Below are 24,880 nucleotides of genomic sequence, written 5' to 3'. Positions count from 1 at the left end.
AATTCTGTAGATAAAGTGTAAGAAATGGCACTGGCATTTAATGGTGGTGCATTTCTGGACAGCAGAATTCTGCAGTTGTTGGTTTCTCTGCACAATTGGATCTCAAGTGAAAAATTTTAGGAGTAGCAAATACTTTCTTCAAAACCTGCAGGATAAGGCAATAGAAATAGAAAAGAGCACTAACTTTTTATTGTTGTTCTTTCATGTGTTTTATCAGACAGACAATGGACTGAAGAGTACACCCAAAATCCTTGATGACATTTTTGCCTCCCTGGTGCAGAACAGAGCCATCACAGAGCTGCCCAAGAAGCCCCAGGGGCTGACCATCAAGCCCACCATCATGGGCTTTGACACCCCCCACTACTGGCTGTGTGACAACCGCCTGCTGTGCCTGCAGGACCCCAACAATGAGAGCAACTGGAACGTCTTCAGGGAGTGCTGGAAGCAGGGACAGGTATCCCCATCTCCCTCCTTTTTCCATTTGCAATTCATCTGCTTTGTCCTTCAGTTGAAGCACAGCTACCACCACTGCAGTGACAAGGAACATTAAACTTTATCAAATGTGTGCTGTGAGCACTGTTAGGCTTCCTTATCTAAGGATCTGTTGTACTGTTGAAATCTGTTTCTAAGCACACAGCTGCAATTATGGCTCTATGGATAAAAAGCTATGGCTCTAGGTATAAAAAGCTGCCTCAGTTTGAAAGAGAATGCTCAGATGCATGGTAAGGCAGAATTCTGTTAAAACATACTGAGCATTTAGTTTGCAAAATGCCTGCATTCTAATGCTCCATGTATTTTTTGTATTACCCTGTTGTAGATAGAATTTTTGGTGTTTAATAATTCTTCAAAATGGTGTTCTTTTGCTTTCTAGCCTGTGATGGTGTCAGGAGTGCATCACAAGTTAAATGCAGACCTCTGGAGACCAGAGTCCTTTAGGAAGGAGTTTGGCCAACAGGAGGTAGATCTGGTGAACTGCAGGACCAACGAAATCATCACTGGAGCTACTGTAGGGGATTTCTGGGATGGTTTTGAAGATATTTCCAGTAAGTACTGTGACTTTGTTCCAGTGGGTAGAACACTCAGCAGCAGTAATTCTGTCCTGGCACAGATTTGTGATCCAGAAGCAGTGTACAAGATGTTCAAGGGTTTCTCCTCACCTTGGACAGTTTGTTGGGGATGCATTGCACATATTTATGCTCATAGGATTGTGGATAAAAACTTATTCCCATGAAATACTGTCCTTCAGGGGTATGTTTGGCTGCCTTTAGGCATTTGGGGAAACATTCTAGGGAAATTTAGGATCTTCCTAGCAAGTCAGTATCTGCCAGTTTTTCTTTTATTTCAGTTGAGTGAAGCAGAAGAGCACAGGTCGGGGTGGTGCTCACAGGTTAAATGGGTGCTGCTGTTTTAACTTTGTACTGAGGAACTGGAGTTACTTTGTATAAAAATATATTTTGGGGAAGTGAACTTGAGGTTTTCCAGGAGAATTAACAGTTGCTATTTCTTCTGGGGCTCTCCTTTGTGTGTCTGTTACACATCCTTATCTAAGGATCTGCTTTACTGTGTAAATCAGTTGTAAGCTTAGGGAGTTTCATACTTAGGGCACAAAGAGTGGGAGGTGGAAGACTCACACCTTTCTTTTCTGTTACTTATCTTTGAAGAGATTTGGCTTCATCAGCTGCTTTTGGCCTCCAACCAGTTTCTGAGTTAAATTGTAGGAAGTGCCTGGGCAGGGAAGCAGTAAGGGCTGCTTGTCTGTCTGACATCTCCTGTTGTAACACGTTTGTCATGAGAGTGATACAAGTTCCTCTGACACCAGAGTAGGGTATGTCTTCAGTTCTACATGGAAAGTTGTGGAATGAACATGGTTTTAGACTGAGATAAAGATTTATTTATCTTAATTCTTCAGATTCTGAGTTGTACAACTGTTAAAAACTAAGACTTGTTAATATTTCAAATTAGGTCGCCTGAGAACAGAGGAGGGAGAGCCAATGGTACTGAAGCTTAAGGACTGGCCTCCAGGAGAAGACTTCAGAGATATGATGCCCTCTAGGTATGAATTCCCAGAGGAAATGTTCATTGTTTCTGTGGCACACCCCCAAAATACTGGACTCTAGGAATATTGCTGTGTTTTCATACCTGCCTCAGCTTTGGGCAGCAGTTGATGCCATGTGAACAGTTCTGTTTCTCAGAGGTGCCTGACATAAATGGAAATCCTGCGCAAGTTTCATGGTAAATTATGTAGTTCATTGTGTTTGTTGCTAAGTAAAGTGAGCACCTAAAACTGCTCCTAAAAGCCTGGATCACTTTGAAGTCTGAAGTTCAGTTGAAGCTTAGTTTTTGGCCAAACATTTTTAAATATTTGGATTTAAGCTATTTGAGATTTCTTGAGATGATTACACAATGAAATAGCATTACTCCAAGCAGTTAAATTTATTTGCTGTGTTTCTGTGCCCTGTTTGTTTGGCTCCTTTTCATGGTGTCCAGCAAAAACCCCCTGAGGGAAAGAATACACTTCTTCAACTGAAGAGAGCTTTTGTTGCAGTCTCTTTCATCTGCTTTTGGTTTTATCAGTACCTAATGTTAAATTTTGCTGCATTATCTTAGGTTTGATGATTTGATGAAAAATATCCCATTGCCAGAATATACCAGGAGAGGTGGCAAGCTCAACCTTGCCTCTCGACTTCCCAACTATTTTGTGCGACCAGATTTGGGCCCCAAGATGTACAATGCCTATGGTAAGGAATTTTTAACTTTAAAGGTCACATTTACCACATATTCCTATTGAAATTTATTGTAGATTATGTGAATCCTTGCTGTTGTAGACAATTTGATTAATCCCATGGATCAGAAAACCTGAGTTTGGCTCATCTATAGGTATCAGTGATGTCCAGAGCATGATGTGATTTATTTTATTAAACATCTTTTTGTCCAGGTGGTTTCAAGCCAATAGTAGTTATTCCCAGACTTGCAATGAACTTGCTCCACAGGCTGGCAACATGTATTTGTTGTTTTGCTGCTTCTGGCTGTATTACTTCTGTTGTTCTCCTTTTTGAACTGTATCATTTAGCTTTTAATCTCTTCTTGAGCAGTTTTTTTCCATGTCTGGTTTATTTGCTGTCACTCAAAAGACATTTAAAATGGAGCAGCAGCATCATGGCCAGTAGAGAGATGGTGGATAGTAAATCCTGTATCAGCTGCTGGTTAGAGTGAAAAAGAGACTATTTCTCAAAATGCTTTGTCCTAGCAGGACTTAAACATGACTCTTATATATCATACAGGCTAGACAGAAATACATTGGTCTGTGTCAGCAGATCACTTGGGAAGCCACAAGATGGAGCAAGGTCCTGCATAGAAAGCAAATTGCTGTTCTGGAAGCATCTGTTGGTAGAAGTACAAGCACTCTAATCCTCTCAGAAAGTGCTTCTGACAGTGGTGTGCCATTTCTTTGTCTTACTAATGGATCTGCTACTCCTTTTTCCCCCCTTTGATTCCTCCCCCAGGCTTAATAACACCAGAGGACAGAAAATATGGCACAACCAACCTGCACTTGGATGTGTCTGACGCGGCCAACGTCATGGTTTACGTGGGGATCCCCAAAGGCCAGGCTGATCAGGAAGAAGGTAAAATTTCAGTGGTGGCTGGGGGATAATTCTGTGGCCAGAGGGAAGATCCTGTGGTGTAAGTGCTGGTGTTGCCTTCCTCAGAAGTGCTGAAGACCATCCAGGATGGGGACTCTGACGAGCTGACCATCAAGCGTTTCACGGAAAGCCGAGAGAAGCCCGGGGCTCTGTGGCACATTTACGCCGCCAAGGACACGGAGAAGATCCGGGAGTTCCTGAAGAAGGTGAGCTGCTCATCTCAGAAACTCATCTGCTGCCTGTGGAGGCTTGCAGGTCTGTCTTTGGGGATTTCTCCTCCTTCATATCCCAGTTAGTGTGGAAACAAAAAACTGGAGTTGTACCAAGACAAAACTTCTATGCCTTGAGTCTTGTAGGACCTGAAAAGGGTGGAGAGCTGAAGCTTGCAGTTACCTTGTGTGCAGATATTCCTTCTGCCCACTCTGCTCGTGGATGAGTAATGTTACATAGTGAACAAGAAAATTGCTGGTTTAGATTTAAGGCAAAGCAGTTTAATTTGATCCTTTTTCGAAGAATATGAGACGTTTTTGAGAAATGTCAGAGCAGTACATGGTACATAACACTCTTCCTCTTTCCTTGTTCTCTCTTACTACATTTTTTTCTCCCTATCTTCATGAGGTCTGAATTAAGGGTGGTGTTTCGTGTCATGTTTTCATGGGAGTTAAGGGTTTAGTAGAGATGGACTTTGTTTCAGTGCTCAGATTTACTTCAGATAGCCCAGAGTTCTTTGTGGTCTTAATGGTGAGACTTCTTTGGTGCTCTAAAATTGGAAAGAGCCAATATGCTGATATTTAAAAAGATAAATTGGATTATCTAAACAGCTGTTGGCTTGGTCAGGCTGATGGCTTTCTTGCTGGAAGCTGGGAGAGGCTGCAACAGACTTATTTAATATTAACAAAGAACAAATCTTATGGTTGATCAAATGTGATACTGGGTTTGATAAGCATTAGCACTTGGAGTCCTGACATCTGTGTCTCACACCTCAGTCCTTGTATCACACTTGCTGGCAGGTGTGGGGCTTTCAGCAGCTTTTAGTGGAGTAGAATCAAGCTGTTTATCTCCTCCCAGATGAGTTTTTGGGCTACAGTCCTGGGTGTAAATGGCTGCTGCAGCAAGTTGGATATATACAGCAACTTCTTACAGAAATTCTCTCTCCACAACCCTCAATTTCTGTCCTGAAGTGCTTGTGCCTCCCAGTTTCGTTTCTCCTGAAAATCTGGTTTGCATGCTCTGGGTCAGTGAGCACACACTGCCTGATGGTGGCCTCAAGGCAGACACCTGCTGAGTTCCACACTTGGTAGTGTCCTCCAGTCACAGGCTGTGGAGTCTCAGAATCTCAGAGTGGCTGGGGTTGGAGGGGAGCTTTAAGAACATCTCAATCCAACCCCCTGCAGTGGGCAGGGACACTTTCCCCTGGACCAGGTTGCTGAGAGCCCTGTCCAACCTGGCCTGGAACACTTCCAAGGATGGGGCAGCCACAGCTTCTCTGGGCAACCTGTGCCAGTGCTGCACTGCCCTCACAGCAATTAATTTCTTCCTAATTTTTTCTTCTAATCTAAACCTGCTGTCCTTCAGTTTAAAGCCATTGCCCTGTCCTGTCACTTCACACCCTTCTCCACAGCCCCTCTCCAGCATTAGTAGTGTCCAACACTGGTTCCATGTGTGACAGTTCTTTCCAGTGTGAACACAGGCAGCTTCACTTGCCACTGGCACTTGGGATTACTTACATTTTCCACATCCACATTTGCAACGTGTCTTTGAAGCCAGTGGGACCTGAACAATGCTGAAACCTTGACAAAGGTCTGAGTGAAGATCCAAACTTGCATTGTGTAACTCTCCTACCTGAACACGTGGTGCAAGTCCCTCTGGCACACCTTTTGTGGAATGCCACAGGTACAACTCGCCTGTCCAGTCAGACTGGTGTGTTAAAATGCTGTTGTCTTGTCACTTTGCCAGGTTGCAGAAGAGCAGGGCCAAGAAAACCCTGTGGATCATGATCCCATTCACGATCAGAGCTGGTACCTGGACCGATCGCTGAGGAAGCGCCTTCACCAGGAGTACGGAGTTCAAGGCTGGGCCATTGTACAGTTTCTAGGAGATGTAGTTTTCATCCCAGCAGGAGCTCCACACCAGGCAAGCACCAGGGACATGGAATGGCTTTGCTGCTTGGGCAGCCCTTTGAGCATGTGCCTAATGCCTGTTTGTTCTCTCTAGGTTCATAATTTGTACAGTTGTATTAAAGTTGCAGAAGACTTTGTATCCCCAGAGCATGTCAAGCACTGCTTCTGGCTCACTCAGGAATTTAGGTATCTGTCACATACACATACGAACCATGAAGATAAATTGCAGGTAAATTCCCAATGCTCAGTGCTCTTGAACTTTAAACAAAAAACCCCTAAAATACAACAAATTTTGTTTTCCCAATTTTGTGATTTGCATGAAGGTCGGGCAGATGAGTGTGTCTGAAGTAACCTGCACAGGGTGAGGGGAAGTAAGTGGGAAAGTTGGAAAACTCTCTGTGCTGTTTGCTTGTAAAACCAAGCCCGTTTTGCTTTGCTCCTGCAGGTGAAGAATGTCATTTACCACGCTGTTAAAGATGCAGTTGGGATACTGAGAGCTAATGAATCCAGCCTTAGCAGACCGTGACGTAGAGCCTTAACCACACACTATGAAACAGAAGCGTTGGCAGCTGTTTTACCTACTCAGTCAGGACCTCTGTGGACTTTGAGATTATATGAATGTTACCTCATCTTCCTTTCAGCAGTACCAGAGGGTCGTGGTACTATGTTCTGTGTATTCTTCCAATGTTTACAAACCTGATATGTATATGTAGTAATATGTATGGACTGTGGCATACTGTGAATGCTCAGTTGCAATAGAACTTTATACGGAGTTGCTCTCCAAACTGTACAAAATACCTCCTATAGAACTGTTGGGAACTATTCCAAATTACTCCTTTGAAAAAATATTATTCAAGGCATTGTAAAGCTTCAATTTTTAAAATTTATTTTGGGGTGGGAGGAAGTATGGAATCACTCAGTTTAATAACCAATTTACATAAAAAGTTAAGAATGCAGTTCTGGAATTTCACATTAACATAGAACTAGCATTTAAATTAGCTTTAAGCTATTGTATAGTAACATAGAGATGGGAGTTAACCATCTTTAGGTAAATGTATTTAAATTTCTAAATGTTAAAAGAAACTTTTAATCAAATGTCTTCTGTTCGAAACTGCTCTTTAATTTGAACTGATGTTTGATTCTCTTGTTTTTAACACTGAATGGTTACATAAAAATTCTTCTATTTCAGGTACTGTTCCTTGCCTGTTTTTTTCAGTTGACTGTTTAAAATGTAATTAATTTGATGCAGTACTTTGAAATGCAGAGGAAAACTGACTATCATAAATGGTTCATGCTGTTTATTGAAGTATGTGAAGGCTTAGGTTATGGAATTTAGCAGCAGACCTGTTTATAGTTATTTTTTATTAACCCCAGGAAGGCTTAGCTGACACTACTGCTGCCAGTGCTGTAGTGTCACAGGAGTTTTGCAGCTTCAGTCTGAAATGGTACACACAGAATTCAGGGCTGTTTGGAGAAACACTGAAAATATCATAAAACTTCAAAGAGGAAGAGAGGTTATGAATGGGAAAGTGAATCTCTCATTTGATGAGATACCCTGAGACAGAATTAACCTTTCAGTTCCTTCCCAGCACTAAAAGTTGCAGGGTGGCCTCCAAGTCCACTTTTCTGAGCTTATGCAACAAATTGAACTCTGCAAATGCTCTTTGAAGTACTTGACCTGCTGCTTGTGATCAGCAGCAACTGTTGGGTCTGGCTTGGGTGGCAGGGTTCTTCTCTTCTGCAGAGGAATTTCCTGCTTGCTCCCTCAGGAGAGGGGTCAGAGGCTGCAGTGATGTGCAGGGAGCAGGAGCCTGTTGTAAAGAGTTAAGTTGATTTACAGAAGGTTTGCCCACACACCAGCCCTTCACTGTATGCAGTGAGAGCTTTCCTCCACCTTCACTTGCTGCCACCTCTTGACAGTAAATAACTTGTTCTAGTCACTTCAGGTGCCTTGAATTGGCATTTGTGCCTGAATTTGTCAAGTGTGCTTAAACACAACACTTACCTGAAGGTTCTCCCTTGGACTGTCACATTGAAGGAGATGACAGTGAGCAGGTTCATTGCTTCCCTTGGCAGCAGCTGGAATGCAGATCCCTCCCAGGGAGCTGAGTCACACTGACCTCACACACCCTGTGTGTGCTCATAGATCTGAAAAGACTCATTGTTGAAGCTGCATTTTGAGCTCTTAGCACTGTGCTGTTGTTCAGTCTTGTTTTATTGCAGCTCTCACCACTTTGTTTCTGATGTGTCCTTTCTGGGTTTTTTAAGACCACAAGAAACAAGCTGTCCCTCTTGCTGGTTTTTGTTGCATTTGGGGTGGAGATGAGCACTTGAATTGCAGAGCCCTGAAGCACTGGGGGTACTTTGCCTCCCCCAGCACAAAGGTGAGCAGTGCTTGGCCCTTCCCATGCTTTTATGGCTGAAACTGGGAGGTGTTGGGCTCCATCCAGCTCTCTGTGTGCCTTGTGTGTTTTTCTACCCTTGCTGTTAGGGTACAATTATTTGGAGACTTGGCTTCCTTCAATGAAGAGCTCTGGCCTTTGCTGGGGAGGTGCTGTGGCAGTGACAGGTTTGGGTCAGAGATTTTTGGTTTCCAAACAGCCTTTTGTGAGCCATGACATCCATGGGAGGAGACACAGCTCTCCTGTGACCCTGGAGTGTGCTCTTGGAGCAGCAGAGAGGCCTTGGCACTGCCAAGGGAAGCTTTGCCAGCAGCCTGGTGAGGCAGGGCCCCCTCCCACTGCTGCCACCTGCCCTGCCCTCACTGTGCCAGGCCTTGGCAAAGCCAGGCTCCCCTGGGACCATACAGAGCTGGAACAGACTGAAAACTTCTCTCTAAATGTGCTAAAGAAAAGTGTAATAAAACTAAAAGGGAGGTGTTAAGATGGGGGTATTGTTTGTGAAAGGCCAAAGTGATGCAAACTAAACTGCTGCCATGGCAGTGACTGTTAGAAGCAGCTTTAATAAAATTTGTATTGATTCAGGAAAACACAGATCTGACAGTGCTGGAGGTTTTTGGTAGCAGATTAAACCAAAGTGCCTGTTAGAGAGAAATGCTGCTTGAAGATGAGAATATATTTCAGGACTTTATGTCTAAAAATACATAACATTACACCACCCTTGCCCTGTCACCACAGGAAACATGGGCTGAACAGAAAACTGCAAGAAGTATATTACAGTAGTGTCTTGGAGGAAAAAATCCTCAGGAAGAAACAAAAAAAATATATATATTACATAAGTGAGAATACATAAAGTTTTGCATTTTGAAGGTAGGACAGAATAAAACCAAGCCAACTGTACCCATCCATGCTGGGCCTAGCTCCTCAGGGTGGCCAGCCGGGACTGCATGGCCTCGATGTCCTCCTCCTCATCCACGGCAGCAGCTGCTGCCCCCATGGGCTCAGGCTCTGGCAGAGCATCTGTCACTTTACTGGGAGCTTTCCCCAAGGCCCCTGCAACAGCAAACAGGCTCATTAGTGAGTGCCAGGTCTTCATTTCATAATTAGTGCCTTTTGGGGACACCTAGCACAACCCAAGCAGTCATTTCCCACGGAGGGACAGGGCCAGCCCCGGGGTGATGGCTGTCCTGCAGCACTGCCCTGCCAGCTCTGAGCCCCTGTGCTCCTTCCCCTCTGCAGGAGGCTCCCAGCTCCCCCCAGGCCCTGCTGCTCGCCCGGGAGCAGGGAAACAGCATGGAGAAGGCAAATGAGGATGAGAAAGCACAGGGCAAGGTGCCAGGCACTGAGCACAAGGTGCCAGCAGGGTGGTGCAGCTGAATGCAGCCCCGTGCTTGTTTTTGTCACACCACATCACAAGCAATCCAGGTGAAAGGAGCATTCTAAGCATCCTCCAAGTCAAATAACTGAACCAGTAAATCATTATTACTTCATGAGCTGCAAGGCAGAAGTTGTGGTTTTGGCTTTAAGAGGGATTTTGTGTTTGTTTTGGGTTTTTTCCCCCAAACAAGACACAGCATGTTACTGCCAGGACTCACAACACAGCCTATGACTCAAGGCAGTGCAGCAGAGTTTCTGGTTTCATTAATAACAATCATTTCTGGGTTTCATTAATAACAATACCCAGCCAATCATGTCAGTCTCACCTTGTTAAGAGGATTCAGTGCACAGCCACACACAGATCTGTGAGAGCCTCAGTTACATAACTGCACAGAGAGCAGCTGATGGATATTAGTTCTGCCCTGCTGAGCCCCACTGGCCTTCTCAGGCAGTGTTCCCTGAGAAATCAGCTTGTCAGAGCTCTGTGCCCATCACCAAGGGAAGAGATGCCACTGGGAGAGCACAGAACAGGTGAAGATTTCACTGTTGCAGCTTATTGAACAGAGCAGGGACCTGGCTCTCAGCACCCACAAACTCACCAGCTGTAATTTCAAAAAGGATTTTGTCAATTTCTGCCTCAGCTTCCTCCTCCATCTCCTCCTGATCCTCCAGGCCTTCAAAGGTGTCCTCCAGCATTTCCTCTATAATCCCAGCCTAGCAGGAAAAGAACAAGGCAGCCTGTGATGCCCTTGGAAACAGCAGAGTAAGAAAACTCATTTCTCCTTGGGAGATGGGGTTCTGCCTATCCAGGCATGTAACATGAGCACACATCTCTCCTGCAGAGGAAAAGCAGGAAGAAAACTGAGGATTCAAGGCACCTGTTCTCACTTGGAAAACATCAAGTTATTTAAACCAAAAGAGGAGAGATTTAAATTAGGTATTAGGAAGAAATTCTTCCCTGTGAGCTGGAACAGGTTCCCCAGAGAAGCTGTGGATGCCCAGTCCCTGGGAGTGCTCCCAGCCAGGTTAGATGGGGCTGGAATTACATGACCTCTAAGATCCTTTCCAACCCAAGCCATTCCATGATTCCATGGTTATTTACTGCTGTTGCACATCTAAACCAAGAGCCCAGCCTGCTCCAAACATGTGAAATACAAGTGTAAGTTTCAGTCATGCAGCATGAACTCTGCAGCACACTGTAAAACTGCTCTTTGACACAGCTTGGTTTTTGGATCTGCATTTGAAATGATTCCTTTGCAGGCCCTGCAACCCAGATATGGCCAAACCATGCTGGTACACAATGATAAAATTATTTAGAAATAAACTTATTTGAACTCAACAGTCTAGAGTGGTAAGAAGGGAAAAAGCAAAACAACTTTGGCAGTTGAAAATGTAAGAGTCATAACAGAGAATTATGTATGCTTTCAAATCAGAGCACTCCCATCACATGAGACACTTTACTGAGCTGGATGCTTTAAACCAGTGACAGTGAGTTATATCTGAATTAGCCAGGAGTTTTGTGATTCTTTAAAAATTTTATAATAAACTTAATTTGTTAAGGTATGTTTGATTGTGTTATTTTGGCTGGTATTGGTTTAGATCTGTATTGGCTAAGTGTCAGTAGGAAACCCTGAGAAATTACCTCACTGCACCTGCAGAAAGGAACTCTATGGACCCAGAGCCCTTAGAGAATCTACAGCTGAAGATCAAAATTCAATAAAGAATTGTTTAATGGTTATCATATAACTAGAGATCATTTAGATGTCATAGAACAAGAATGGTACCTTGAGAAAGTTAAGGAATCAAAGGCTTGTACTCCCCAGAAAACTTAATCAATAGTAATTGTCTAAGCAGGACAGCAAATTTAATAAAGCACTGTTAGCTGGATGAAACTCAGGTTATCCATTAAACAAAGACAGATGAGATGTTCTGCTGGTAATTAAAAGAAACAAAACATCTCTACCATGATGCAATAAATTGGGCAGATTTTTAGGTGTGTGTATTAAAAAGATCTTGGCTGTTATAGTGTATATAAATGCCTGAAAATTGTTCTTTCTTTGAACATGTCTATGGCAAATAAATTCCCCATATGTTGCCAATTTTGACTCAAAATTATTATTAGGAATGTTGGTCTAGCAGCTTTTTGCTGTTAGATTTGAAACTCTTTGTGTCTCCAGTATCAGACTGGCCACGGAGTCAGAGTGTCCTGAGCTCCCTGTGACAAAGGGGACACCCAAGTGACTGCACAGCTCAGAGAAGCCACATTGAGCTCACCCAAGTCTCATTTATGTGCCAGACCTTACCTTCATCATCTCTTTGGACAAGTCCCTCATTGTTGCTTGGATTTCTGGGATTTTTACTAGATTTTGCATAGCTTTCATGACTTCTGTGCTCTTCTGCAGTGAACCTGCTACTCTGAGGACAGCTGTGAAGGAGAGAGGCACAGAACAGTTTGAAGAACAATTCATGCACTGCTGAAAGCAGAGAAATTATATCATCTCTACATGGAAATTTGCTTACATTTAGGCAATGCAATTTAAAAAATAAACAGGCATTGCACTTCTTCACTCTTGACTAAATTCCTGGAAAAGCCCAACTTATACCCACACTGGAAAAGTGACATTTATAGCAAAGCTATAAATGCACTGTGCAATGAGGAGCCCAGGTGGGCTGCAGAGAGATTTCACCCCAGCTGCACCCAGGTCAGCAAAGAGAGGAAAAAGCTGCTCCTGCCCAGCCCCTCAGCAGCAGAGCTGCAGTGACTGCTGCACCAGGATCTCCTGCCTGACACCAGCCACTGGAACCAGCCCTGGCACAAGTTCTGCTGCAAAGTTCCACAGCAAAGAGTAAGCTACAACATTAATGCTGAAGCAGACAAGCCACAAATAAGCTTGTTTAAATTTAACAAAACTCTTTCCAAAGGCTATTCTAACTTATAAGCTCTCCTCACATGTATTGATATACCAAGATCAAAAAGCAGTAATTAAGGGTACTTGGAAGTTTTTTGAATTCTGCCATCTATCTTTGCAGCTTCCTGGACATGGAGAACTTACCTGTTTGGATATAAAATGGTCACTCCTTCATGAAGCAAAATGAAGGCATAGCACATATTATTTTTCATTTTAGTAATTTAAGAGGGCTACACTTGTAACAAACTAACAGACACCTTGCCTTGAGTGGTCATTTCTCAAACAAACCCCAGACTGAATTCTAGATTCCTCCACATTTCCTATCTAAATGTATCAGAACATTCCCAGGAAGATGAAGATGCTGGCAGTGATAATAAGGAGGAGGCAGTTTTGAGTTTTTCCTTTTAAGAGACACCTTAAGGTGCAAGGATGGACCAACCTTCCTTTCCTGAGTGAGGTGCATGGGGAGCCACATTTGAACAATCATAAAATTACCCTTACATGTTTTATGTTTTATCACTCATCCAACATTAAAATCTACTTGGATGATGCTGGGGTGGAGGAAATGCTTTGACATTTCAGCAGCTTGTTCATCTCCACCAAGTCTTCTCCTGTCTTTACAGCTTTCTGCTCTGCTTGTTACAGGCTGGACTGCTTCCAGCTCTGGAAAACTCTGCAGGAAGTGTATTTTAACAGATTTCTGATGTGGATAAGGAACAAGGGAAACCTGCTGATTCTGGAGGAACTCAAAGGACCAGGGAGGGTTTACAGAACATGGGTGTTAAGTCAAGGGGCAAAAGGGTTCATCCACACTAAGAAATCCAGCACTGCTGCCCCATCCCCATGCAGCTGGTGGGAAATGCCCCCAGACTCTTGCTAGGGAAGCAACATCTACACGATGAAGAGAATTCTACTCCCATGACAGATCCTGTCAAAATCAGGGACACAGGCTCCACCAGGACACAGGGGCATCAGGAATGCATTCCAACTCTTTGGAAATGCACACTGAGAATGTGCTCCCAGCTGCTGTGAGCTCAGTTCCAGAGCATGGGATTCCCACACCACTGGAACCCTCAGGCTCTGAGGAGAGCTGTCACATCATCTGCTGAGCAGCTCATCCCAGCAAACAGGGAACCAGCAAGGATGCAGGGGACAATGAGGGCAGGAACCCCAGGAAACCAAAACTGGGAGCTCCCTGACTTCTTCAGAGCCCGGGGTGGGACACCCATCCAGGCAGGACACTGGAGAAACAGCCTCAGAGAATCCTGCAGGCTCAATCCTGCCTACAGGGGTGCAGGACTCCTTACAGGGATGTAGGGGAAAAGAGCATGTCTGGACATGGGGAAAACTTGCAATGGATCTTTTAATGGGATTACAGGAACATATCTGCATCTTAGGGGAATGACCAAAGGTAGACTGGGGAAGGACTGAAGTGGATCAGGGAACATACAAACCTCAGGGGCCTGCAGGGCCAGGTACCAGCAGTTCAGGCAGAGAAGGAAATCTGGGGCAGGTAGCAGGTGTCTGGCCAGCTTGGACAGAGCATCTGAGAGCAGCTCCTGGAACAACTGCTCTGTTGTGTGTGCTGTGTGTGTGTTCTACAAGTGGACCTGAAGAGGAAGAGCAGGTGGAGCTGCTGACAGTGAGTGAAAGCTGTGTGTGTTTATGGGGTGGTGGCAAAGGCTCTGCTCTGACAGTGTGGCTGCATGTGCCTGCTGGGGTTAGGGGGCAGAACTCCAGCAGCCTCACAGCTCTGGGATGATCTTCCCAGGCTCCTGAAGCCCACAGGAATCAGCTGCTCTCCACAGGAGCACAGCTGCTCCCACATTCAAGCTCTGCCTGCATTTAACTTTGGTTCTGGACAAGGAAACCTCAGACCTCACTTCTACTGCCAGAGCAGTGCCTGGGCCCAGAATTGCTCTTACCAAGCTGGTTCTTCATGCCCATGAGAACTGAGTTCATGTGAGCTTTGGATGCATAGAGTTTGCTTATGGCCCTCCGAGAGCGGACCAGCTCCTTGGCCAGGATCACACACACATCTTTCTGGTTCTTCTTGGCAGCATCCTTTATTGACCTCTTCACCTTCTCCTCTTCCCTCTGGATATCTGGAGCACAGAGAAACACAGCAAACAGTGACCAACTCCTAAGGATATAGAAGAGAAATCAGCCATTTGTTGAGGTGTGTTTCCAATGGAAAGAATTGTTTCTGCTTGATTTCACATTCCCTCTGTTACCTTGTTCTGGGCTGATTTACATGCCAGCTGATTAATTCAGCTAAATCTTAATAGGAAAATTCTCATTACTGAACACCCATTTCTGTAATTTCCTTTGCAGTCAAGAGAGCTCTAAAGGACTGTCTGAGAATATCAGCCCATGATGCTGAGCTGACTAAGAGCTTACAAAGCAAAAAAGGTCCTCTAAGAACACAGCACTCTGAGAGGAAGACTTGACTCACAACTTCAGAATAACTTCCTGACTATTAAACTGGCCCGATGCAAATAAATATACACAAAATATACATCCAACTTGAAACATCCTGTTCAAACTCTCCTGGCATCCAGCTTTGTTCCACAGCTTTTTTAAGAGTGTGCTTAAGTGGGAATACTGAACTAAGCATGAGCAAAGAGCAAATCCAGCATGGCTGGATTTGAGCTATTAAAATTCTTAAATACCAGTGGTTTCTCCAGCAAATCTGATGTGACTGCTGACAGTTCTGCCCTGCCAGGTAACACTGGCTGTGAACAGGAGGAGCCAGGTACTCTAAAAAGCCCAGAGTAAAAAGTGCAAGAGTAAACAGGACAATACCAATCTCCTTTCTTTTCCAGACTCAGCAATAAATTAGTCACTGATGAAATGTGGATCTCAGAGTCCATAAGAAAAATTATCCTAAAGTAAATAAAGACTTCAGATAGTAAGGGTTCCTCACCTTCCTGCAAAGAGTTGATTGACATGACCACAAGAACAATTTTTTCAAAGAAAGCCTCTGCTCAGATTTAGCTTTGAGTCTTCTTGATTTATGCCAGACAAAGTTACACATTGGCAGAATCAGAAGCTGCCCTTTTATAAAAACAAAGGCATCAACACACTCCTTCTGGCACTTGGAGACCTCACCACAGCTTCTCAGGTGGGAGTTAGTGCACCCTGTACTCAAGAGCAGTAACTCTCTCAGTGTCATTCACTGAGGTGTTTACCTTAAAGGACTGGCAGAAAGCTGTAGGATTCAAATCAGAAAAACAAACCTTTGCTGCTTTCCCACTATTATTTTCAGAAACACCACAAACCTGAAGACATTTGAGTGTCAGACATGGGACTGAGCTGAGTCCCAGGTAAGAAAGAGCTGAAGTGATCCAGCAGGAAACAGAAAGCACCAGAAGAACCCAGCAGCACTGAGGAATTACAACACTCACTCTGGCAGGCTGAAAACAACCCCAAGGGTTGTGCAGGGCAGCCTGCCCCAGGGGAATGCTCTCACTGGCAGCAAGTGCTGGGTATGAGATCAGTGGCACAAGGATGCAGGAACTGCCAACCCCATCTCTGAAGGGCAGTGCCAGCCACACTCCTCAAGGGAGCCAAAGCCACCTGCCCAGTGCCTCTGCAGCACACTCAAGCACAAGAGGCACAAAGCAGCCCAAGCACCTGTGAGAGGGACTCACAGCTCAGCAAAACACAAAGTTACTGTGTTACTCCAACTCTATCTACTCAAAAAGTTCAATTCTGAAGGAACAAGGACACCTTTCATCTCTCCAAACCTTCCAAGCTCTGAAAGACAGCCTACCCCAAAGAGAAATCACTCCAGCAGCCAGAGTCCAACAACAGATGGTTTCAAAGAGTGTGTTGCTATTTCAGTAACTCTGCTGACTCTCCAGCCAAGTGCCCAAGTGATCCAAGCCCACTCAGTTCATCCCAGGTGGATCCAGTGCTGCCTTGCTCAAACACATCCAGCACAGCCTTCCCCAAGGAAACTAAGACAGGTTCCAGCTTAGCATCCTTCCTTAAAGATTGCAGGGATTTCCTGTGTCAGGCTCAGGTGGAACAGGAGAGCATGGCAGAATCCAGCTGCAGTGGGTAACCTCTGAGGAAGCCTTTGGTGGCACTTGGCTGCCATCCTTCAGGAGCAGCCTGCTAGCCTGGGAAGTGTCCTGCACAACCAATCCATAGGTGACCCTTGGTAAAATGTGAAATCCTGGCACCAAGATATTCTGTACCTTATTTTAAAGGCAATTATCAGTGCAGCAGATGGTTGGTGGCTAGTGCTGAACTGTATTTCTGTGAATGTAGGACTCTGAAACACACACAGGTTTAGAGCTGCTAAAATAATTAGATTTGCATCTACATCAAACTATCACACAACCATGTAACCTAGTATCTGTGCAGGCCATTCAAAGCATTATGGCATGTAAAAAGTTAAGAGAAACCCAAAATTTCCAGAAACATCAGTAGTGAATATGTGGGTATTTTGCTTCTGTGGAAGATGCAGCCTCTAAAACATATTTTGCTAGTAAGATCAGAGTAGCAGCTCCTCTGTGCCTGATACAGCCACACAAAGTGCCCTGGGGAAAGTAAAAGAATTCACATCCCTGTAGATCAATTTTCCTGGGAAAAACACAAACTCTGCTCCTCATGCAGGAGCCAAGGACAGACTTTGTACTGCACAAGCAACCTTCTCCAACCAGCTCCTGCAAGTCTGCAAGACACAAACCCTGCCAGGCCACTGCAGAGGCACAGGGCTGGGCAGGGATGGGGAATGCAGGATGTGCTCCTCAGGGTGCCACTGCAAACACGAACCAGATGCTGACACAAAATATCCTTCACCAGCACCTCCCACGGACAAATGCCAGGGACAGGGCAGGGACTTGAAATAAGAAATAAGGGGAAAACAAAACCTAGGCCCAAACCTATTTTCAGGCTCAGGGAAGGCAGGTAGAACAAATTCTGAACTAACAGTAGTGCAATATTAAGCAACTCCTCTGCTTTTCAAGACACATTCAGCAGTGCAATGCTCATTATTTAATACCAAAACACCCACACACAGAAAATACTTTTTTTTTCCTCCTCTCTTCTGTTTGTAATTTTTCCAAGCTGACAGCAAGCTACTTTTGCTTGGCATGTGCACTTTCACACCAGAACATGCCAGTTGAACTGTCCATATGTGGAATTATTTACCATACTGATACTGCTCATTAAATCAGTGTTGGTGAAGTTCTGGATAATAAGTCTAATACATGTTATCCAAAGGGATTTAAGAGCATTATGTCTTACTGGGAGCATGAAATATTCATGTTCTTTTGAAAATGTTCCTAGGATAACTTCACAGCAGCATCATTTTGTAACACAGACTGAGTCTGGCCCAAGATCACATTTATCTTCCTTTACTCCAGATGTGACAGACTACCCCAAGTTATTAAATTTCACAGCCTACCTCAATTAAAGTAAAAAAAACCTTGAAGACACACAAGGAGAGTAAAAACAAAACACGAGACACAAGTACAAACCTCTGATCTGTCTATCAATCACTCTCATTTCTTTCCTTATCTTCAAGGACCATTCATTGACCTGAAAAAGAGAAAGTGAGAGTTACTTGAAATTCCAACTTCAAAACTATGCTTTTATACTTTCATGTAACTTAAACATTCAGTATCAAAAGCAGCACTTCAAAATGCATGAGCTGCAAGTCGTGAGTGATGTTCAAATATTTCATGATTCAAATGATAAAACCCCCAAACATTGCAGAGATACCATCAATTACTGCACTGCTCTTCGTGTTCAGACAATTTGTTAAGGAGGACCTTTACAGATCCCTTCCAACCAAAACTCTTCAAGGAGTGCAGGATGTGGTTTGGGAGTCAGCTGCTCACAGCCTGGCTCACTTCCCACACAGGGAATTGCCCCAGGGGGTTCAGCACAAGGGACAGACTTTGGCACACATGACAGCCCCAAGAGTGCCACTGCCCATTGCAGTCAGATCTCCAGCAGGTCTCCAAGCCAGCCCCAGCCCAAAGCAGGATCAAGTTCAGAGCTCAGACAGGTTGTCCAGGTCTCATCCATGGAGTTTTGACACAGTCTGAGGGCAGAGACTTCACAGCCACTCTGAGCAGATGCACTGAAATTACTCCTGGGTGGTGAAGACTTTTCCTCTGAGAATCCTGGAATGGTTTGGGTTGGAAGGGACCTTAAAGACCAAATATTTCCAGTGCCCTGCTGTTGGCAGGGCCACCTTCCACTGAACCAGATTGCTTAGAGCTCCATCCAAGCTGGCCTCTCATGTTCAACTCAAAACTCTCCTCTGGCCAGCTGTGGCTGCAGCCCCCCACCCCAGAGGAACCTGTCTGTGCCTTGACCACAACCCCAGCAGAGGCAGTGAGAGGCTTTAAATCTTTCCTCCTTCACCTTCTCCAAACCAAAATGAGCACAGTTCCCACTCCTCCTGCACCACAGGCTCCAGCCCTCCTCCATCCTGATTGCCTCTGCCACCCTTCCTTAGCTTGCAGAGATCCTCCCTGAGCTGGGTGCCCACACTGGGACACTTGTGCAGCCTCTGCCACCCTTCCTTAGCCTGCAGAGATCCCTCCTGAGCTGGGTGCCCACACTGGACACTTGTGCAGCCTCTGCCACCCTTCCCCAGCCTGCAGAGATCCCTCCTGAGCTGGGGGCCCACACTGGGACACTTGTGCAGGTGTGGCCCCTTTGCTGAGCAGCACAGTGACAGAGCACCCAGCACTGTGAGCACAGCCTCCCAACACACCCTGTTTGCCCTCACTGCTGCAGAGGTGCACTGGGAGCTCAGAACTCATTTATTATCCATGGGAAAGCAGATCCCTTCCTGCAGAGCTGGTGCCCAGCCAGCCCCAGGCTGCACGTCCCTCCCAGCCTTGCATTGCTCAACATTTTGAGGTTCCTGCTGGTTCCTCCCCCTTGCTCAGGTCTCTCTGCCCTCCAGCTTCCCTTCCCCTGCCGTTGGTGCTGTTCAAACACAGCCACTCCTTTGGCAGCTCCTGCCTGGCACCTGCCAAGATCTCTCTGTTCCAGATCCTGTGGCTCACCCAGGGAGCTCCACTTGCCCTGACCATGCAGGGGAGCAGAGTGAGGAGAACTTGTGCAATGAAAACTTGTAAAGCAAGTTCTCTTTGGTGCACAAACCCAGCAGAGCAACAGATTTATTAGACTTTCAGCAGTCTCAGAAGACTTTCTCTTGGTCATGGTGGACAGGACTATGTTTTGACTGCAGACAAAAGCCATCATTTGAGGTGCCCAAGTACAAAATCAGCTTAAAAACCCCCACATACAACCCAAAGCCCTGCAGAGGTGCAGAAGTTTCTAACAGGTTTCACAAAGCTCCTGTACTTTTAATTAAACCCTGAGTTACAGGTAAAAAAAACCCAAACCCAGAACTGAGTGCAGCCTCCCCTGTTGTTCTTCAGAGCAGGGGAGGTAACAGAGGAGAGTCACTCCTCACCCTGACAGGAAGCTGAAAAGGTCCCTTTTAACATGAGAGGGAAAAAGCAGGGGGGAGAGACTGAGAGAAACATGACAGAGCTCTGTCCTGCCTCAAATGTCATACCTGCTCCACAACTTGTATTCTACAACAAACCAGCACACAACAAACCTCCATGCAGCAGCACAATCAGCAACTGCCAAGTGAGCCACAGCAGGATTTGCAGCTTCTGTCTCTGGGGTGCCCAGCCCAGCACAAACACACCATTAAACCAGACTGGCTGTGGGCTGTCATCACAACCTGCTCACTCTGACAGCAGAAACTCTTTCCCAGCACTGCCAGGGTCTGACCTGACTGCCCCAAAGGCACAGCTGGGTGTTTGTGCCTTCCCTTCTCCTGCTCTGTGTGAGAGGAGGAGGAAACCCCACTGACTCTGCTCCCAGCTACACGAGCCTGCAATGTGTTGAGCTGTGAGGAAGCCACAGTGCCCATCCCACACAGGGCCATGCACAGACCATGGCACAGGCAGCAATGCTGGAACAGGAGTATGAGGTCCAGCTGAGCAGAGATAACCACCCTGAGCACAGCTTCAGGCTGATGAAACAATTCTGCTTCACTCCTGATCTAAACAAAAACACCACCCTCACAGCACTGCACCATTCCACAATCAGCCAGCAAAGCACTCCAGCTGAAAAGAGCCAACTCACACCACACTGGAGGAAAATCCACTTTTTAACTTCAAACAATCCAGACATGGCATTAAAAGTACAACAAATCCCCAGCTTTAGACAGGCTGGAATGCATCACCAGCTCTTCACAAGGGCTGAAGATATTTGCCTTGTATTGATCATAAATAAATTATCTCACACCCAGAGTGGGCAGACAAGGGAACTGAGGGCAAATCATTGCCATCACCAAAATCTCAACCCCTCCCCATCCTCCTGCAGTGCTTGGATGGCTCCCCCAGCCCTGCTCAGGGACTGCATCTGAGCACAGCTGCTGGCAGGCTCCAGCAGGATGCACACACAGCTACTGCTTATTCCTCCTAAAAGGAAAGAAAAAGCAGTTAGGAAAATCAGCTGCAGTTAGGTACAGGAGGAAAGGAATTGTTAACTAATAATGGGTGCCTCAGTATCAGTGTTAGGCCTGTGAAGTCACCATGCCAGCCTGCACCCCCAGGGAGGGCTCATGACAGCAAGAGGACTCTTGTCACCCTTCCCTCCACCTGTCCCATGCTGCCTTTGCAGGGTTTCTGCAGAGAATCACAGAATCACTGGCTTGGGAAGGGATCTCTGGAGATCAAAGCCCCTGCCAAGGCAGGGTCACCCAGAGCAGGTGACACAGCAAAGTGTCCAGGTGGGTTTGGAATGGCTCCAGAGAGGGAGACCCCACAGCTGTTCCACCCTCAGCAGAAAGAAGCTTTTCCTCATGTAAAGGTGGAAGTTATTGTGGTTTATTTTATGGCCAGTGCTCCTTGTGCTGTTGCTGTGCACCCAAAGAAGGTTCAAGGTGGCTGGCACCATCCTCCAAGAGCTCCAAGATCCCCACAGGCTCTGTGCTACTGGAGAACATGGCAAGCTCACCAGTTAGAGAAGGCAAAAGAGCAAGAGCAGCCTCAGGCAGGAGGTGAGAACTCCTGAGTGCAGCAGGAACACACGTGGGGGTTCCACAGCTCACCCCCAGCCCCAGCTCCCCCTGTGCCCCCTCAGGAGCCCAGCACACTGAGCCAGCCCACACAGAGCTCTGCCACAGGACACTCCCAAAGGCACATTCCTCACCAGATTCTCTCACCAGGTTCTCTCCAGATATGAGAGAGAGAGCAACAGCCATAGCCTGCTCGCCTGGACTCAGCTGCTACAGAGCACCAGGGAACATCTGTGACACTGCAGCTTGTCCAAACCTTCAGCCTGTGTGCCTGTCATTCTTCTCCCTGCTGCTCTTCTAATGTATGATCTTCCTCTCAGCAAACAGCAGGTTTTCTAACACATTCAGAGCTACTTAGGAAAGGCAACAGTGAAATCCACCAGTGACTTGATTATTTCATTCCACTGTGACAGCAGAAAACTGTTCCTGGACACACGGTTTGTCTACAGGCTCATCTTCCCCCCACAAGTCCCAACATCTCAGCTAATGTTTCCAAATTTTAAAGCTGTGTCTGCAAGAGGAGCTAGAATCATAGAATCATAGAATATCAGGGAGTTGGAAGGAGCCTTACAGACCATATAGCTCCAACCACCCCTGCTATGGCAGGGACACCTTCCACTATCCCAGCTTGCTCCAGGCCTTATCCAGCTTGGCTTTGAACATTTCCAGGGATGGGGCACACACAGCTTCCATGGGGAACCCGTTCCAGTGTCTCACCACGCTCGCAGGGAGGAATTCCTTCTCAGGATCTAACCTGAACTTCCCCTCTATCAACCGGTACCCCTTCCCCCTTGCCCCGCCACTCCCCTTCCTCACAAAGAGCCCCTCCCGGTTCCCTGCAGGCCCCTCCAGACACCGGGGGGTTCTCGGAGGTCTCAGGGCCCGGTCCCGGCCCGGGTGCAGCCTCCGCCAGGGCCAGGCCGAGCCCGACACCACAGCAACGCCACCCGGCCCTGCCGCCACTCCCCCTCCAGCTCCCGGCCCCTCAGCGGCCCCCGGGCCCGCGGCGGCTCCGGCCCCTCACCAGCTCCTTGGGCGGCTTCTCGGGGGTCTTCCCGAAGAGCCCCATGGCGGCCGCCCCGCCCGCCGCTTCCGGCTCCCCGCAGCCGGGCCGGCCGGCGCGCGCACTGCGCCTGCGCCAACGCACGCCCCGCCCACTCCGTGCGGGGGGGCGGGCCTGAACGGCCTCGCCCCGCCCCTCGCGGCTCCCCGCCAGTCACGTGGGGCTGCGCACGGCGTTGCGCACGGCCCCGCCCGCGCGGAGGGGCGGGCACTGAGGGAGGGGCGGGCACTGAGGGAGCCCCGGGCCCTCACCCTGAGCGTGTTTGTGACTCATTCAAGGGTCTGTCGGGTTGGGAAAGATTTCTGAGATTATCGATTCCAACCACGGCCGAACACCGCTATGGCACTGGGTGCCACGTCCGGTCTTTCCTTAAACACCTCCAGAGACAGTGACTCCACCACCGCCTTGGGCAGCCCATTCCAATGTGAAGAAATTCCTCCTAAAGCGCAACTTGAACTCTACTGGTCCAGCTTAAGGCTGCGCCCTCTCGTCCTGTCGGTGGTTTCCTGGGACAAGAACCTGATCCCCACCCGGCTGCCCCTCCTGTGAGGGAGCTGTAGAGAGCAAAAATGGTGGGGATCACCCTGCCCCTCCTGTCAGGAGCTGTACAGAGCCATAATGGTGGGGATCACCCTGCCCCTCCTGTCAGGAGCTATAGAGAGCAATAATGGTGGGGATCACCCTGCCTCTCCTGTCAGAGAGCTGTAGAGAGCAATAATGGTGGGGATCACCCTGCCCCTCCTGTGAGGGAGCTCTAGAGAGCAATAATGGTGGGGATCACCCTGCCCCTCCTGTCAGGAGCCGTACAGAGCAATAATGGTGGGGGATCACCCTGCCCCTCCTGTCAGGAGCCCTACAGAGCAATAATGGTGGGGGATCACCCTGCCCCTCCTGTCAGGAGCCGTACAGAGCAGTAATGGTGGGGATCACCCTGCCCCTCCTGTCAGGAGCCGTACAGAGCAATAAGGGTGGGGATCACCCTGTCCCTCCTGTCAGGAGCTGTACAGAGCAATAATGGTGGGGATCACCCTGCCCCTCCTGTGAGGGAACTCTGGAGAGCAATAATGGTGGGGATCACCCTGCCCCTCCTGTCAAGGGCCGTACAGAGCAATAATGGTGGGGATCACCCTGCCCCTCCTGTCAGAGAGTTCTAGAGAGCAATAATGGTGGGGATCACCCTGCCCCTCCTGTCAGGAGCTGTACAGAGCAATAATGGTGGGGATCACCCTGTCCCTCCTGTGAGGGAGCTCTAGAGAGCAATAATGGTGGGGATCACCCTGCCCCTCCTGCCAGGAGCCCTACAGAGCAATAATGGTGGGGATCACCCTGCCCCTCCTGTCAGGAGCCGTACAGAGCAATAATGGTGGGGATCACCATGCTCCTCCTGTCAGGGAACTCTGGAGGGCAATAATGCTGGGGATCACCCTGTCCCTCCTGTCAGGCCCCTGAGCCTCCCCAGGCTGAGCCCCCTCAGTGCTCATCACCCCCGTGCTGCAGAGCCTTCCCCAGCTCCGCTCCCTTCTCTGGAACTCCGCCATCTCCGTAACTCCTCGGTGCAAGGGCTGACTCCCGCTGCGGCCCTTTCCCAGGACACGCCAGGGCAGGGCTCATTCCGGCCCACGGCCACCCTGCCCTGGGGCTCTTTGGGAGAAATGCCGGAGGCCAGGCTGGCTCATCCTCACCCTCCTCTCCGCAGGGTCACCTGGCCGAAATGAAGGGACAGCTTGGAGCCGCTCTGCTGGAGCTCCAGAGAGTCAGTCCATCTCTTCACACCCCGGTGCACAATCTGAGACTGAGAGCATTAGAAATAAATCAGTGATGCACTGAGTGCAAAAGCTTAGAAAGAAAAAGGTGTTATTAACTTAACCTAACTCTTTAATACCTTAGGATTATACTTACCCTCATTATTTAATTACTGGAGACAGACTTTTTAATGAGTTACAAAAATGTACAGTTTCACCTTGGTCATCTTTCCCTCCAGAATCTAATGCAGAAAAAATACCTAAACAAGCTTTGGAAAAGAGAGCTCTCATTTTGGACTGAGCACCAGTGGTGGGAAAGCCAGTGCTAATAAAACAATAATTGATGAAATCGAGAGTGACAAAGAGCTTTAGAGATTATTTAAATCCATCCTTTGTAACAGCAGCACCAAACATCCATTGCCTTTATTAAACCTAACAAACAAGTGAATACCCTCACCTCAGTGCTTTGACATTTTCTGTTTACAACTGGTCTCCAGCTCCCAGGCACGAGACATCAGAGAATAAAACAATGCTTTAGGAATGTTTAGCGTCT

At 47.1% G+C, this 24,880-nt stretch overlaps 2 protein-coding genes across 2 annotated transcripts in view; one reads left to right on the top strand and one right to left on the bottom strand.

The window, feature by feature from the left end:
• KDM3A (lysine demethylase 3A) overlaps positions 1-6,953 on the top strand; it is a 29,633-nt gene extending 22,680 nt beyond the window's left edge. Inside the window, exons 18-26 of the mRNA XM_058023796.1 lie at positions 218-454; positions 872-1,043; positions 1,963-2,053; positions 2,608-2,738; positions 3,504-3,623; positions 3,708-3,847; positions 5,598-5,774; positions 5,856-5,990; positions 6,207-6,953. Coding sequence (XP_057879779.1) covers positions 218-454; positions 872-1,043; positions 1,963-2,053; positions 2,608-2,738; positions 3,504-3,623; positions 3,708-3,847; positions 5,598-5,774; positions 5,856-5,990; positions 6,207-6,287 — 1,284 coding nt within the window. The 3' untranslated portion in view covers positions 6,288-6,953. The remainder of the gene's footprint in view (positions 1-217; positions 455-871; positions 1,044-1,962; positions 2,054-2,607; positions 2,739-3,503; positions 3,624-3,707; positions 3,848-5,597; positions 5,775-5,855; positions 5,991-6,206) is intronic.
• Positions 6,954-8,703: 1,750 nt separating this feature from the next.
• Positions 8,704-22,635, bottom strand: CHMP3 (charged multivesicular body protein 3). Its single transcript, XM_058023799.1, has 6 exons — positions 22,547-22,635; positions 17,939-17,999; positions 14,372-14,551; positions 11,841-11,962; positions 10,137-10,251; positions 8,704-9,213 (listed from the first exon to the last, which is right to left on the bottom strand). The coding sequence occupies exons 1-6, from the start codon at positions 22,589-22,591 to the stop codon at positions 9,077-9,079; spliced, it is 660 nt and encodes a 219-aa protein (XP_057879782.1). The 5' UTR covers positions 22,592-22,635; the 3' UTR covers positions 8,704-9,076.
• Between the last annotated feature and the right edge of the window lie 2,245 nt (positions 22,636-24,880).

The sequence above is a fragment of the Melospiza georgiana genome, chromosome 5 (genome assembly GCF_028018845.1).
Source record: "Melospiza georgiana isolate bMelGeo1 chromosome 5, bMelGeo1.pri, whole genome shotgun sequence".
NCBI lineage: Eukaryota > Metazoa > Chordata > Aves > Passeriformes > Passerellidae > Melospiza > Melospiza georgiana.
The sequence above is the reverse complement of the archived record's forward strand: the minus strand, read 5'-3'. Positions and strand labels throughout refer to the sequence as shown.

Excerpts from the sequence above, each read along its gene's own strand:
- CHMP3 (XM_058023799.1), bottom strand. The coding sequence starts at position 22,591 with ATGGGGCTCTTCGGGAAGACCCCCGAGAAGCCGCCCAAGGAGCTG. Across the intron at positions 18,000-22,546 it reads AGAAGCCGCCCAAGGAGCTG|GTCAATGAATGGTCCTTGAA; the intron begins GTGAGGGGCCGG and ends TCTCTTTTTCAG. Across the intron at positions 11,963-14,371 it reads GGGCATGAAGAACCAGCTTG|CTGTCCTCAGAGTAGCAGGT; the intron begins GTAAGAGCAATT and ends TCTCCTTCACAG.